The 14896-nt window shown below is 40.0% G+C and overlaps 1 protein-coding gene across 1 annotated transcript in view; it reads left to right on the top strand.

Moving 5' to 3' along the window:
• LOC136839101 (tetratricopeptide repeat protein 17) overlaps positions 1 to 14896 on the top strand; it is a 234977-nt gene that overhangs the window by 98261 nt on the left and 121820 nt on the right. The window contains exon 8 of the mRNA XM_067104750.1: positions 10098 to 10264. Coding sequence (XP_066960851.1) covers positions 10098 to 10264 — 167 coding nt within the window. The remainder of the gene's footprint in view (positions 1 to 10097; positions 10265 to 14896) is intronic.

Here is a 14896-nt window from a genome sequence, read left to right as displayed (position 1 = left end):
TCTCTTAATTGTCAAAATACAATATGCTCTTTCTTTAGCAGATAAAGTACATGTTAACATGACACAATAACAGTAGAGTATACAATACATATAGGTTCCAGTTATATATATGCTGTGATACACTCTTACATGGTAAAGTTTATTTTGTAACTAGGGAACTTCACATTAAAGTAATGACAGAAAATATAGTACAGTACATATTTATATGTCAGTAAGATTGTCATTTATTATGACTAATAACACGATTATACGTAAAATTTATTATCTACTATAATGCACCCTGCCATTTTTTCGAAGTTTCAAAATGTTTTTTGCAACTGGAAAATTTATGAACTTAGAGGTCAAATTTCTTTATTTTCTCACTTGTATTTTTTCAGTATTAGTTGAATTATAGGTGGTAAATTTGAAGCTAATCCCTTCAGTCATAATGGAGCCTTGTGGCGTCAGCGGTCCCCTTAAATTTGTATGCAATAAAAACAGAATTCATGTGTCAGTGTACACATACAGTATTAGTCTGTTAATAATGTACTATTGGGGTTACAAATTAAGAAACAGTCATTAAGATACACAAATTTTGTATAAAAAAAACTGTATTCTACTACATTCAAGACTTGGTCGTATGTGTAAGCATACACACTGTTTATGTGTGTATGCTCACACGTATAGGACCAGGTCTTGAATGTAGTAGACTACAGTTTTTTTTTTTTTAGAAAAAATTTGTTTATCTAAATGGCTGTTTCTTAGCTTTGAAAACATCTGAGAGAGAGAGAGAGAGAGAGAGAGAGAGAGAGAGAGAGAGTGTTACACCCCACTAGTGCATTATTAACAGACTGATACTGTATGTGCACACTGACACATGAATTCTGCATAGTGTTTTTATAGCATACAAATTTAAGGTGGGCGCTGATGCCATAAGGCTCCATTATAAAGTAAGTGCTTCATTCTGCCTTATGATTGAAGGGATTAGCTTCAAATTTTTACCACCTATGATTCAGCTAATACTGAAAAAATGCAAGTGAGGAAATAAAGAAATTAGACCTCTTAAGTTCATAAATTTTCCAGTTGAAAAAAACATTTTGAAACTTCGAAAGTATGGCAGAAAAAATGTTGCGCTCAGAAATTATTTTCGCCACTTGTAATTATAGATATATACTCATACTACATGCTGTAAAAGTTTCATTGAATTTGGTTTAGTCATCTTGGAGATCGAAGCTTATTTTTAAAAAATGTAAGTTTTATATAAGTGACTTACCAAGCAATTACATAGCTACCAGCTTCCTACCACAGCAGACCAAAAATTCAAATTTCTCGGTGGTGCCATCATCGCTAGTGTAAGTGACAGGGTCCCGCCCACCATCGGGACTGACAGGTACAACTCAGCAGGAAACATCAATTCATTTTCTGCCGGCTCCTGATCAACATTGGTTGTTTTTGGGCAGTACCTTTCATCGTTTTTGGATTTATGTTCCAGTATTGGTGACGTATTTAGATTTTGTGTAGCTTTTTGTCAATTAGTTGATAGTTAGCTTTGATTAGTTTTTCCATAATTGAGACGTCTGACTAGTTCCTCTAGTGTTTGGTTGTGTACCAAGGGATGTAAAACTAGATTGAGTAAAGTAACTTATGACTTTCATACTAAATGCATTAAATGTAAGGGGCAGGATTGTAATGGGGAGATTACTTGTCCTGAATGCCAGGTTTTGGAGGAACATAAATGGAAAGTTCATAGGTCTCATTCCGATAAACTTGATAGAGACAGGAAGAGGAAGGCGGCTCTAAGAGCCAAAAATAGAGCTAGCTTAGAGGCTACTCCTTTGCCTTCAGTGGCTCAGGGTAGCGCTGTGTCTTCTCCTCTGATCCCGTCATTTTCTCCCATCCTAAGTCCTCCTACTGTCTTACTGCGAACTCCTTTACCAAGTTCCCATGCTCAACACCATTGCCAGTCTCAAATCTAGGTTTGATAATTTTTGAGTTCCTGGCCGATACGGTCATGCAACTAGGTTTATCTTTTAAGGCTTGTTCTTTTGTAGATAAAGCTTCGGTGCCTAGTGTTAGTATTCCCGACGAAAGTGTTCCCAGTGCTAGTACAGTGCAGAGTGAAGGTGTGATGTCTGAGGAGGCGGCTGTCTGTCCTACCAGTGCTCCTAGACCAAGGTCCCTGTCCCGCTCCCCTGCACCGGGAAGAAGACATACCGGAGGTTGAAGGGAGGCTGGTAGGGTTTGCCCACAGGTAGTTGTCTCCTCCATCGAGACTGTTGCACAGTCCCAAGTGTTGACTGAGTGCCACTGGAAAGGTGTCTCTTTTAGTGGGCATTGTCTTTTGGATTCTGAAGATTCTTCATCAGATGAAAGGCGTTGTCAGCGTCAGTCTTCTGCCTCTCACTCATTGAAGAAGCATTCTGTTGCGAACAGCTCTCCACCTCTTGTTAAGAGACTTGAGGAAGTCAGCGTTAGCCCCCAACCCTCCTGCAGCTTCGCTGATCTGCCTCCTTCTTCGCTGTGCTTTGGCCTGGCCACAGCCCCACAGGTTTTTACCTGAATCCTTGCTCCCCTTGCCAAGTGGCTTTATCTTCTCGGGATCAATATGTCCCTATACCTGGATGACTGGCTTCTCCCCTTTTTGCCACATTGCCAGAGGAGCAGTGCCCGAAGGACTTACAAAGGGCCCCCGGTGTAACACAGGAGTTAGGCATCTTTATCAATGTACAGAAATCCCTAATGACTCTGACTCGGAGTATTCTTTATTTTGGGATGACTGAACTCTCAAGTTTTTCGGGCTTTTCTCTCCCCCAAAAGAGTTGAGTCATGTCTCCAAACAATGCAGGAGTTTCTCAGCCTATCGACCTGTTCTGCTCTTCAGTGGATGCGCCTTCTAGGAACTCTGGCCTCAGTGGAATTGTTTATGAGGTTGGGCAGACTTCACATGAGGCCCCTGCAATTCTTTCCGAAGGCACATTGGTGCAGGAATACTCAGTCAGCCTCCGTAGTCTTCCCAGTCACATCAGAAATCAAGGAGGATCTCTGATGCTGGTTATCTGAGGGAAGACTTCAGGAAGGAATATCTCTTCCCTCTGAACCCCAGCCTAGAATTCTACTCTGATGCCTCAGACGCTGGTGGGGAGCCCTGTTAGGAAGTCAGAAGGTGTCAGGAATGTGGACCTCAGTGCAGAAGTCTCTGCATATAAATGGATGCAATGCTGTTAGACTGGACAGGCCTCGACGTGTATGCCTTTCCCCCCCTTCGGATTGATTTGAGAAGTTCTGAACAAGTTCAGGTTGCATCGAAATGTCTCAATGACACGTTGCTCCACTCTGGGCTGGCGAAAGAATGGTTTTGACCTGGCGACTACTTCTGTGGATTTTCCGCCATGCCTTCCATAGGAAATGTGCTGCTGCTCAAACAGCCCTATTTTCATAGTGTCACCAAGATTGTTCTGTGGCCCTGATAAGATCCAGACTGCCAGAGCCCTGCCAGAGCAAAGGATTTCACTAGCTGCAGAAGCTTATTGCTAGATGTCAGAGCTTCTTCTAGCAGGCCTACCAGTCCATGGGCAGCAGAAGGTAGTGAATAAAATAATGTACTTCTAGTGAAACCTCCATGGAGCTGTGATCACAGACTTTTGCCCCTTCCTATGACTGCCAGGAGATCGTTGCCTACTATTATGGCCATAGGCTATGTTTAGCCCAGTGTTTAAGCAGAGGCCTTAACTCCGTCAACTAACCAGACATTAGTGATCTCACAAGTCTTGAGACTGTACACAGAGAATCACTGTTCAGTCTCATGTAACTTGGTCATTGTCCTAAAGTGGCTCACGAGCTCCTCTTATGAACCTCGTCATTATGCCACTTTGAAGCCTCTAACTCAGAAGACCCTCTTCCTGGTAGCTTTGGCTACAGCGAAAAAAGTAAATGAGCTTCAGGTGATTGATAAAAAAGTTGGTTTCGCACAAGGGAATGCAGTGTGCTCTCTTTCGCTTGGTTTTCTCACCAAGAATGAGGATGTTTTCACGTCCCTGGCCCCACTTGTTCATTTTTACGATCCTGGAGGACATTCTTGGGCTGGAAGAAGATGAGAGACTTCTCTGCCCTGTGAGGGCCTTGCAGTACTACCTCCACAGAGCTGAGAAGATCAGGGGTTCCTCAAACAACCTCTGGTGTTCGGTGGGAAACCTTTCTCGCCCGCTTTTTAAGAATGCTCTCTTTTTACTTGAGGATCCTTATCTCAGAAGCTCATTCTCAGGTTCAAGAGGATGCCTTTCCAATCTTGAAGGTAAAGGCACACGAGGTTCGAGCCGTCACCACTTACTTGTCTTGCCTCCCGACATAATATGTCTTTGTCCTCAGTTCTCCAATCAACTTTTTGGAGATCGAAATCTGTTTTGGCTTCACACTACCAGAAAGATGTGGCAGCAGTATTTGATAATTGTAGTGTGTTAGGACCTTTATCTGTGGCTGGCATGGTGTTGGGAGAGGAAACATAGGGGTTCTCTGTCCCTCCACTGTCTCCTCTCCTTGTTTTTAAAGGTGTTGAGTTTTTTGGGAAGCCTGGGGGTACAGTGTACCTGGAGTACCCATCAGTTTTTTATGGTTGGGGTGATGGTGGTTTGGTTTTTATTATGGTGTAGGTGACAATGTTTTTTTTTTTATTCTGGTCATGCCCAGGGCATGGGTACCCTTCATGTCTTTGTCAGTCATCAGTGTATCTCCATGGCTGCAAAGTACCAACTGAAGTAGGGGCGACTCTGGCCAATATGCCACGCCCTCTACAGGTTAAAATGAGTTCTGACCAGAGGCAGTAATTACCTGTAGCAGCTCTCTTACCAGGTAAGGTGCAACAAGCATTGTAGCAAGGCTAGCAAACTTTCTGGGTCAAAGTCAGTATCTTTATTAGTGTTTTGGATTAGATCATGTCCATCTAACCCACCTCCTCTCAATGTGGAGTCACCTATGTAATTGCTTGGTAAGTCACTTATATAAAAATGACATTTTTTGATAAAGTTTTTTATATACTTACCAAGCAATGACATAATCAGAACTGTCCCTCCTTCCCCACAGATAGACATCTTGACTCAAGCAAATTGATGTTTCCTGCTGAATTGTACCTGTCAGTCCCGATGGTGGGCGGGACTCTGTCACCTTCACTAGTGATGGTGGTGCCACTGCGAAATTTAAATTTTTGGTCTGCTGTGGTAGGAAGTTGGTAGCTATGTAATTGCTTGATAAGTATATATAAAACAATTTTATCATAAAAATGTAATTTTTGAGAAAATGGCAAAAGAAAAAAATTTATTGCCTCCTTTGTAATAACTATGGGACTATGACACTTAGCTGATTTTTGCACTAAAACTATTTCATCATATAAGAAATATGCTGTGAAATATACTATATAATCAAATGAATAGAAATGTTCTCTTTGTTGATCTATATGTTACTTAAAATTTGCATTTATATTTGCATGTAAAGTATGCAAATGAATTTGCCAATAATGATATAAAGGGTAGAATAAAACTCAGGAAATGAATAAAATAATTATTACAGTAAGTCAGAAAATGAATGAAATAATTATATTTACATAGCTTACAATAAAATTTGCTTTATATATACATTATACATACATGCACAAATTTTACTATATAAGTATAAATGATACAACTCAATGACATATAAATAGCTGAAAATTTATTATATAATATACATTATGTGTATATATATAAATACACACATACATATAGTATATATATATATATATACATATTACTATATATATACATATATATATATACACACATATACATATATATATATAATATATATTATATATATATATATATATATATATATATATATATATATAAAAATAAAGATAAACTAAAAGTGAAACGGAAAACACTGGAGTGCTCCGAGGCCTTTTTGACACCAGGTCCTTACTTAGCAGTTCCTTTTCTCTATGGATTTATCTTATTTATATATTCATCATGTTCCATATTTTTTGTGATTCAGTTATACATATATACACATAGTTACGCCGTGAGACTTATTGATAAGTTTATTACTTGATTTACGTAATTTTATATATGGCCCTGCATGCCAAGGACACGTGAACCCGTCAATTGAGCTACCCATTAACCTCTCAAAGACAGTCGCTTAACACTAAAGGTCGCCAGTCGTAAACCCCTACAAAATACAAGAATTTAGTAGTTAACTAATGAAATAAATTCTATGTTCGCCCAACTTCGGACGCAGTCCACTTTACTCGCTAATGTACTGTAGTAAAACCAATATCACAACGGCTCTTCCAAACAATGGATTTGAGACACAAAGAATGCATAAAGAATTAAAATGACTTGTTTACCCTTAATTCCTAGTTATTTTACTTGGAATAATTTGATGAAGTTAAACAATATAATAATTTTTGCTTAATCTAGACTTCAGAAAAGCATCTACAGTAAGTGGTAATGGAGAATGGAACAAGGGAAAATTGAAATACAGAAAAGGAGGTAGTAACTAACGTAAGTTTGATAAAACACAGACTTTACCTTGGACGACGAAAGTTAGTTAAGATACAACGGACGATTGGAAGTTCTGGGATTAATTCGCCATTTCACAATTCACTAATATAAGACAATAGACAAAGATTTGTGATAGAGCCAAACCTCATAGATGTCTGCTGTCTGTGGCTGGTTTTCTGTCTTGTCTGACCAGCTGGGTCAAAACAGGGCATGCTCATGTCCTGGGTCTGAACTGTCAAAACATTCGGGCCAAAGAGGACAGTAAAATGCTTTTAAGACCACCTATCTAAGGTTGAATATGGAAATTTCTATGGGGTTACATCCCACGCTACAAAATGAATGTTGAAGTTTGAACTGGCAACGCTTCTCAAGTGGACAAAGGCTTCTTGTCTTGGGCAGTCTGATATTATTAAACTAAATGTCTGAGGTTTAACAGCATAATTATTTATAAAAGCTCCCTTAAGAGGCTCTCACTCACTTTTTTGGGCTTGAAGGTCTGTACTAAGCAAGCTGTTCGCCCATTAGTTACTCTTTTCCCTGAGCAGATTTTGTCCTGTGTAGCCTACCTAGCACAGCAGAACACTCAACCTTAATAGATAAAGATATGAGCTACAGTCATTACTTTTACCAAATTCCCAATAAGATCTAGAACGTGCTACGGTTATTATATGCTACCTCCAATAATCATGATGTTTTAGACCAGCCTAGTGGCAGTGGTACATTCTATGGCATTATTCTAGCCTAACCTATCCTAACCCACCATAGTACCAACATAAGAGTGAATGTTCTAACTGAATTACAAAGTTTTTTGTGTTTTACAATTAGTAATTACTAGTTAATTCATGAGGGTTGCCTCATATGATAAAACTTGCCTCACTTCATAGGCCACGTGTCATGAGCATAGTGGCTCTTTTTTCACCAGTTAGAGTTATTGAAGTTAGTTGGCGCTATTTACGTGATTACTATGCTCGGTGGTAAGTGGAAGGAACATACTACTAATTAGATGTACCGCATTTAAGGCGGTCTAGGTTGTGTGGCTAAGAAAAAGAGATCACACTGGCTACCTACTCTGGGGTTGGCAACAGATCACTCTAAGATGGTAGGGCACCTGTCGAGGGGGCACTAGTGCCAGGATGAGCTTGGCTTGCTCGGCAACTACTGGGCTCTTCCGCTTCTCTTTCTTCTTCTTCTTCGGGGTTCCCTCCAAGGCCTATACAGCAAGGGGCCCAGGCACATTGGCAAAGGTCTCCAGCAAGGTCCGATTGAAAAAATCCTCAAACATCGCGGCAGGCTAAAGGAGTTTAACCAGCGGTACCAGACTGGCCTTGTGACAGGCCCACTGCGCCCCAAGACCAGCCGACATCCTTGGCAAGACTCGGAACCGCTGTCTCATTTTTCTGGGGTTATTTAGGCCTTTGTAATGACTCTACTAACTTCTGCCATGTTGCCTCTCTGGCTTTTCTCCAGTGAGCAAGCGCTGACTTGGCTTTTCACCCATAAGCATGCTGGCTAGTATTAAGGCCCTCTCCACCGTGGTGCTGTAGTTATCGAAAGAGCTCGATCTCTCCAGCCATGTCATTCGCCTCATTCCACTTAAATTTGTAAATTAATGCTTGAAATTGGAGCGCTGGTGCAGGTGTAGGGCTGGAGGCTTGCTGTCTAGCCAGCTTCGCATTTATTCTTCGCTTTTTTAGCTCAAGCTTTTCTCCTGAGGGCTGTTCACTTCTCCCTTGCAGGCCAACTCATGCTGTCGTCTCCTTCTTTCTCTGTCTTCTTCTAGCTGCCTCTGCCGCTTCTTACACGCTCCGCTCTTCATACTTCCTCTTCACCAGCTTCATACGCTCCGCTCTTCATACTTCCTCTGCTCGGCTTCATACGCCCTTTGTTCTTTCTTCATACTTCCTCTGTTCAAGTCTTTCTTCCTTCTCCTACTTGCCAAGTTGTCCACTTGCCTTTTGACCCAGGTGTGTTCCTGAGTCGGGTGAGACCTGCCGCCACCCCCAGCCCCAGGAAGGTTTTATACTCCTCGGCTGCCATGGTTTTGCTTAAAGGGTGTTCAACCGGTCGCATCGCGCATTTGGGCAGCGTAGGAAGTGTCCTTCAGCTTAATGCACCCTTTCAAAAGTATGCAGGCACAGTGGTTGGGTGTACTGCACAGGTCACACTGGTGGCACTCAGTATCCTAGGCACTGGTGCAGGTTAGGTTCCAGAAAGACTTTCTTCTGTGTTCCCTTTGTCTGGTTTTTTATTTTTATTTTCTATTTGTTTTGATTGGTGGCACTATGGTGCCAATGTGTTCCTAGAACCCTTACTTGAGTCCAACTAGGCTATATGGGAGGAGGCACTCTACCCTAGCAGAGTGTAATAAATGAATGGGAGAGAAAGAAGGTAAAGAAAGAGAGAGAGAGAGAAGTAAGCTATTCAATTAATGACAGTGCTGCAAATTATTGGCACTGTGGAAACAAAGGAATTTGTTGTTTTCTTTTAAAGATCCCCTGAGTGGCTGGTCCCAGTACCCAGTGCTAACCCCTTCCTTTCTGTAGAGGGTGAAAAACTACTGTTTTGCTTCGTATAGTAGCAGGCTCACTCGGACCGACAATTTATCACTGTAAATGCTTAACTTGCCCTCATCTACTATGGGACAGAGGTGTTGCTTTTATTTAGTTTAATGAAACAATTGTCTCGGTGTCGGCCCTTCTTTTTCTTGAAGAGACCACACACCAATTAGGTTCTGCACCTTCCTGCCGTGGGTGCAGAACAAGATGGCAGGGTTCTAATGAAATGCAGATACGCTGCCTTGGTCTTCCTTAAGGGATTGTCGTACAATCGTAACTTTTCCCGGGGTTTTGTCTACGAATCTCATGCATCATTTTGTGATATTTTTTGTAAGTTGCTTTGATCGCTTTTACAATTTGTTATATACCAAAATCATCGCAATTTAGTGTACAATACAATGAAAAAAACTCATTAGCTGTAAACTCGTTTTGCTCACAGCGATTTTTGTATGCAATTATATATGACATTTTTTTTGCGCTTGTCATATATTCCAGTATTTATATATGATAATGATATTTTTTTTCATTTCTGATGGTTGCATACTAAACTTCAGGCAATGAGAAAAAAGGAGCCAAAAATGAACTCTTAGTCTTAAAAACTACATGTTGTGATTTTTAAAAACTTCTTTCCGCTTCATCACTAACTCTCAAACCCACGCCATAGGGCAGACACTTTGTAAATAGAGGCCTTGGCATTTATGGTTAACTAGTCCAAATTCGTCAATAATTAAAAATTGATAATTCCTTGAAAAAAAGCAGTCGGCGCCCTCTTAAACTACCCTGCATTTCAAGAATAACAGAGTGAAATATGTATATGAAATAGAAATATTAACCTTACAAGACAACTGTACAGTGTTGTACAGTATAATCCAGAAAAAGGGCAGAGATTGTATAATCAGCTGAATGGTGACTGGGCATAGATTTTAGCTAGAGAAAATTGAATTTTATATTAGTGATCAGTTTACCAATCAATTGTACATGGCTGTTATCGTGTAATTTTTTTGTAAGATTAATTCATATGCTTTCTGTTGAGGTCTCTCCAACGCACTTTGGGTGAACTTCGGGATTATCAGAAACGACATGAAGAATGGCTTTCATTGCAACAAAAGTTGCTACTGGAACAAGCCACTCCAGAAATGAAGTTGGAATCCCGTCTTGAATATGAAGAGCAAAAAATTCGGGAAAGTTCAGATGGGAGAGGTAAGGGAATATTGCATATGAAAAAATAATAGGATGTAAATTGATTTTTTTATTGTTGCTTAGTATTGCAAGAAGATGAAGTGTGTATCGACTTTGTGAAATATCAAATATTAGTTTATTTCCTTACTGTGTTTTTTAAGCATTATAAATGCTTGATATAGGCAATTGGAGTAGAGTTATTATTTTTACTTTTAATGAGAGTATTTTCAGCATGAATTTGAAATACATAAATGTGTAGATTGATGGAAATATCTTGTAACTTATAAGTGACTTTTGCTGCGATTGTTTTTGGCATTTTGACCTTACTTTTGCCCCAGTGCATATTTAAAATCAACCAGTTGTGTCTACTTCAGGATGGGAGTTGTGTGTGTGTAAGTTGTATTTGTCTATGTGCAACCATTTATTTTTTTGTCGTATAAAACCCATTAAGCACTAGTAGCCACATTTCTTGGGAAACAAATCCATCCATAGTGTTTGAAGAGTTAAAAGAAGAAAAATCTTACTCTGCAGTCAAGGCTCTTAGTTCAGTGTCTGCGAGCTAACTCTTCTCATTCTTCTGTTTAGTTTAATGGTGTTGGATGTATGCTGTGCATTGTACAATCTGTATAGAGTTCTTGCCCTGTTATCTTGTTTAATATACTTTTTTCTTGGGCTTTTTTTTTCACATTCTCATATTTTAAGTTCATAGATGTATTATAAGTATTTAGATTTTTGCTCTTAGTGACCTTTGCTTGTGTTGGCATCTTGTCACTGATCTGTCACTGAGTACTTGCTTTTTCTGTTTGACGTTCATAAGTTCTTTTTTCTTGAATTCCTTTTATATTTTTGCTTGGATTATCTCGTTTGCCAGGCTTTTTTCTGTTTTTTTTTAGTATTTTTGCTCATGCTGAGTCATTCTTGGAGATTCTCAGTACTTCTACGGTAAAATCAAGAATGTATCCAGTATCTCACATTTTGAAGGCTTTAGACTTAAACATCCTTTGTGTGTTTATTCATGTTACTGAAATCTGAGAATGGATTTTCAGAGAATATTTACTTTTAAATATTTATAGTAGATTAATTTTAAGTAAAAACAGTGAATCTTGTTTTTGCTCTGTTCTGGGAAACAGTTACCTTGCCTTTTCATCCCATTTTTTATTCATTTCTATTTTGATGTTTTCATTCTTAGTTCAATCTGAATTAACAATTTTTATTGTGTTACTCTTTTTCTTCTCCCTGCTTATACTGACCTTGTGGGAAGAACATTATCTTTATTTGCACGTACTAATTATAACCTAGGCTTTTCAGAAATATTTTACATATTTGTCATTCATTATTCTTTTTTTACATAATAACAGTTGCCTTACTCTGTGTTTTTGTCTGTATTGCAGTAAGGCAACTGCTACTGTGAGCAAAGCAAAAATAAAACTTACCATTAATATGCAAAGAAAAGAATAATGATTGGTGAATATGTCAAATATTTCTTTAAAGCCAAGGTTATAATTCATTTGTGCAAATAAAGATAATGTTCTTCCCACAAGGTCAGTACAAGCAGGGAGAAGAAAAACAATATCGCAATAAAAAAACATTCGTTTGCGTTGTTTTCTTTTTAAGGCCATATGGATTATTGATTATTATTGTGTTACTGTATTGTTGTTGGTCTGCCCACTCCCAGCACTTACATAGTGGTATAGTATGTATACTTAATCAAACCTCAGTGTTGTGTAGCAAGATGGTAGGGCCAGTCATTCTTTCATGCCCCCTTTGTGAAAGGATTATTAGGTTCTCCTTGTGGTGAGCAACATGTGTAGTGCTGTTCCTAACAGTTGGTGCTTCCAGCCTACTTTTTGTTAGCACTGTAGTCTAATCTCTGTCTTTCGTGACTCGTCAGGGGAGGCTTTTACATCTCATTGCCAACCCTTTCTTTTTTGTCTCCTTTCCCTTACTATCGGTGTATCACTGCTGGGAATGAGGTTCAGTTCCCATACTGAACTTTTAACTCAAGTACTCACCTGACTAGACCATCATTTTATCCCTAAAAAAATGATATTGGAGAAGTATGACCCAAGACATTTCTGTATAGAGCTCTGCTCCTTGTCCAGTTGGCCGGTTTCATTTTTTTCTCCTTGGAACTCTGGCCATGACCCTCCTTTTCTGGCTCTTGTTCTTGTGTCAGTCATGTCTGCTGCTTCTTCCTTGAAATTTTTCCTACTTGACTTTATCTGCCCTGACCTCCCTCTGAATTCTTGGTCCTTTTTTTGTGCTTATCCTGTGACTTTGGCCCATATGTATCCACCTGCCTCCTGTGTCCATAGTTGCCCATGTGTCCCCTGCCTTTGCATGACTGGGTGCCACTGTATTGACAAAATCAGCTTTTTCTGTGTTCCCTGCAGCTTTGATGTTACTTACTGCCCTTTTGCTGTTCCAGGGTCCTTGCTATGTCCCTTGGAGTTATCCATGCTTTTTTTTTCTGGGTTTCTACTGCAGTCCAGGTTCTTTATTCCTTGGCTTGCAGTTGTGCTGCTAAGGACCTGCTGCCATTTCCCCTTCCCCTTTTCCAGGAGATGTAGAAGTTGCATTGGGGTTTCTGTCCCCTCTAGTTGTTTTGCAATTTAACCCCACCTGAACCATCTGCTTTGTCATCTCTCATGACATCTTTAAGAGAAGTGTCACCACTAGTACTTCACAAGATTTAGGTGTTTTCTGGGTTTTTCACTTCAGTTCTCTCCTCTCCTCTTGTGTCCCTGAGTTGCCCAGACTTCTGATTCTGCCATGTGTTGAATGTTCCATTTTGCTGCCCTTATCTATGTCAACTGCTCAACCTTTTCAAGAGATACACAGTCTTCTTCGTGTTCCTTTTGTTTGTCTTGGTCATGCCAGTAATTTTTTTGCTTCTACAGAATGACCTCCTTAGCAGAGATCCTCAGTACACCTGCCAATCTCTCTTGTTGATCTTTCATTAATTTGAAAACATGCTTCAGTTGTTGCCTTTTGGTTTGATGATGGATTGTCAAGATGATAACAATTGGTCTTCCTCTAGCAAGCTTGGTTGTTTGCCATTCATTCTCATGCCTTGGAGATTGTGTTTTCAGCAATATGTTGTCAATCCCTTAAGTGCTGAGCATTGCCTTCCTCTTTCCACGTAGTGAAAGCTTCATAAGGTTGCTCCCAAATTGCTGGCTCATCATTTGATTGCTGGTCTGCTGCAGGGTTGTTCACGTGTTTCCTACTATAGTGAGACTTTCTCCCTGATTAATAACAGGAGTAGAAGGCTTGGGTGCACCAGTCTCTCTTGCTAGCGGTTTTCCTTCAGAAGTAGTTATAGCCAGGGCTTTTTAGGCGTTTCCTCTCCCTTGGGCATTTCTTGATTCATGTTCGTTCCTTGCTTTGCATGATGGTGGTTGCAATGATATTGGGAGGTGCATCCAACTAGGTCCTTCCTGGTGTGCCCCCCTTTTGATGGAGCTTTGCTCCCTGAGGGTTCTGAGGGAATTTATGATGTCTGTGGTGGATGGTTACCATGTTTCCTTAGCCTTTGCTCTTCCCTTTTGACCTTGTGTGATTTTGCAGAACACTAATTTAGCCTTTACTGCTTTTAACATGCTTTACTCTTGGTGTTCTTGGGCTTGTTCTCTCTCTTTTTAACGTCATGGGTAAGCAGCCTTGTCCCTTTTTCATCAGTTCCAGGCAGAAGTTCCCATAGAAATTAACAGTGCTTTCCCCTCCTACCTCTCATCTGCCAGTCAGGGCTTGTCTTTAGAGGATTTAGAAAATCTGAGAGCCTTTGCATGTGGGGTCTTAGGTTTTGAGTTTCTTCTCTTTGGTGCTCCTTCAATCTCACTTTGTTCTTCTGCTATGTTCTATGTGATGTTGGTAGGTAACAGATTTTAAAAAAAAGCTTATTTTTGGCATCATCCAGGGATTGGCATGCAAGACTTCCTTTACTACTCTTAGCTAAGGGACAGATGTAAACACAACCTAGTTTTCCAGCCCTCAGGATTGTTTCTATGATATTTGCCTCAGTTCTGACTGTGGCCATCAGGGATTATTTGTAAAGAAGTGCCAAAATGCCATCAAGGAATTTTGTCACTTTACACAATCTGCGCTTTCCTTCAGGGCATCACAGGACTCTTGCTGCTTTGTTTTCGGGTGATGCAATGCAAATGGTGATACAGACACATGCTGTCTCAAGGTTGCCCTGTCTTTTAGAGGAAGGAGCTCTTTGTTTACTAGGTTCTTGTGGAGTTTTATCCATTACTTTTGTCCTATGGGCATGGCTTTGTAAGGTTATTTTCTTGGTTCCTCTTTGGGAAGTTGATACATCACAGTTGTCTCTGTGATTGTTCCTTCCATGCTATTTTGTTTTATGCTAGGAGTCTGGATCCATCCCATGGGAGACATTCTTCACATTCTGCATCAACAGCAGTTCCACAGTAGCTGTTGAAAAAGTATTTTTATTCCAGCGGTTTCCTTGATTTTGATGTTGCTGGCACTTGGTTGGAGATGTGAATGCCCTGTTGTTGGAGTACCAAACAAAGGTTGTCTAGTCAAGGAAGCAGAATTGCTGTGACTTTGACTCTGACCTGCAGCTTATCTTTGTAGTCCTCTTTGCCTTTAAGACCACTTTTTAGTTGTTGGTTTGGGCCACTTTTC

Source organism: Macrobrachium rosenbergii, chromosome 1 (genome assembly GCF_040412425.1).
Source record: "Macrobrachium rosenbergii isolate ZJJX-2024 chromosome 1, ASM4041242v1, whole genome shotgun sequence".
Classification (NCBI taxonomy): domain Eukaryota; kingdom Metazoa; phylum Arthropoda; class Malacostraca; order Decapoda; family Palaemonidae; genus Macrobrachium; species Macrobrachium rosenbergii.
The sequence above is the reverse complement of the archived record's forward strand: the minus strand, read 5'-3'. Positions and strand labels throughout refer to the sequence as shown.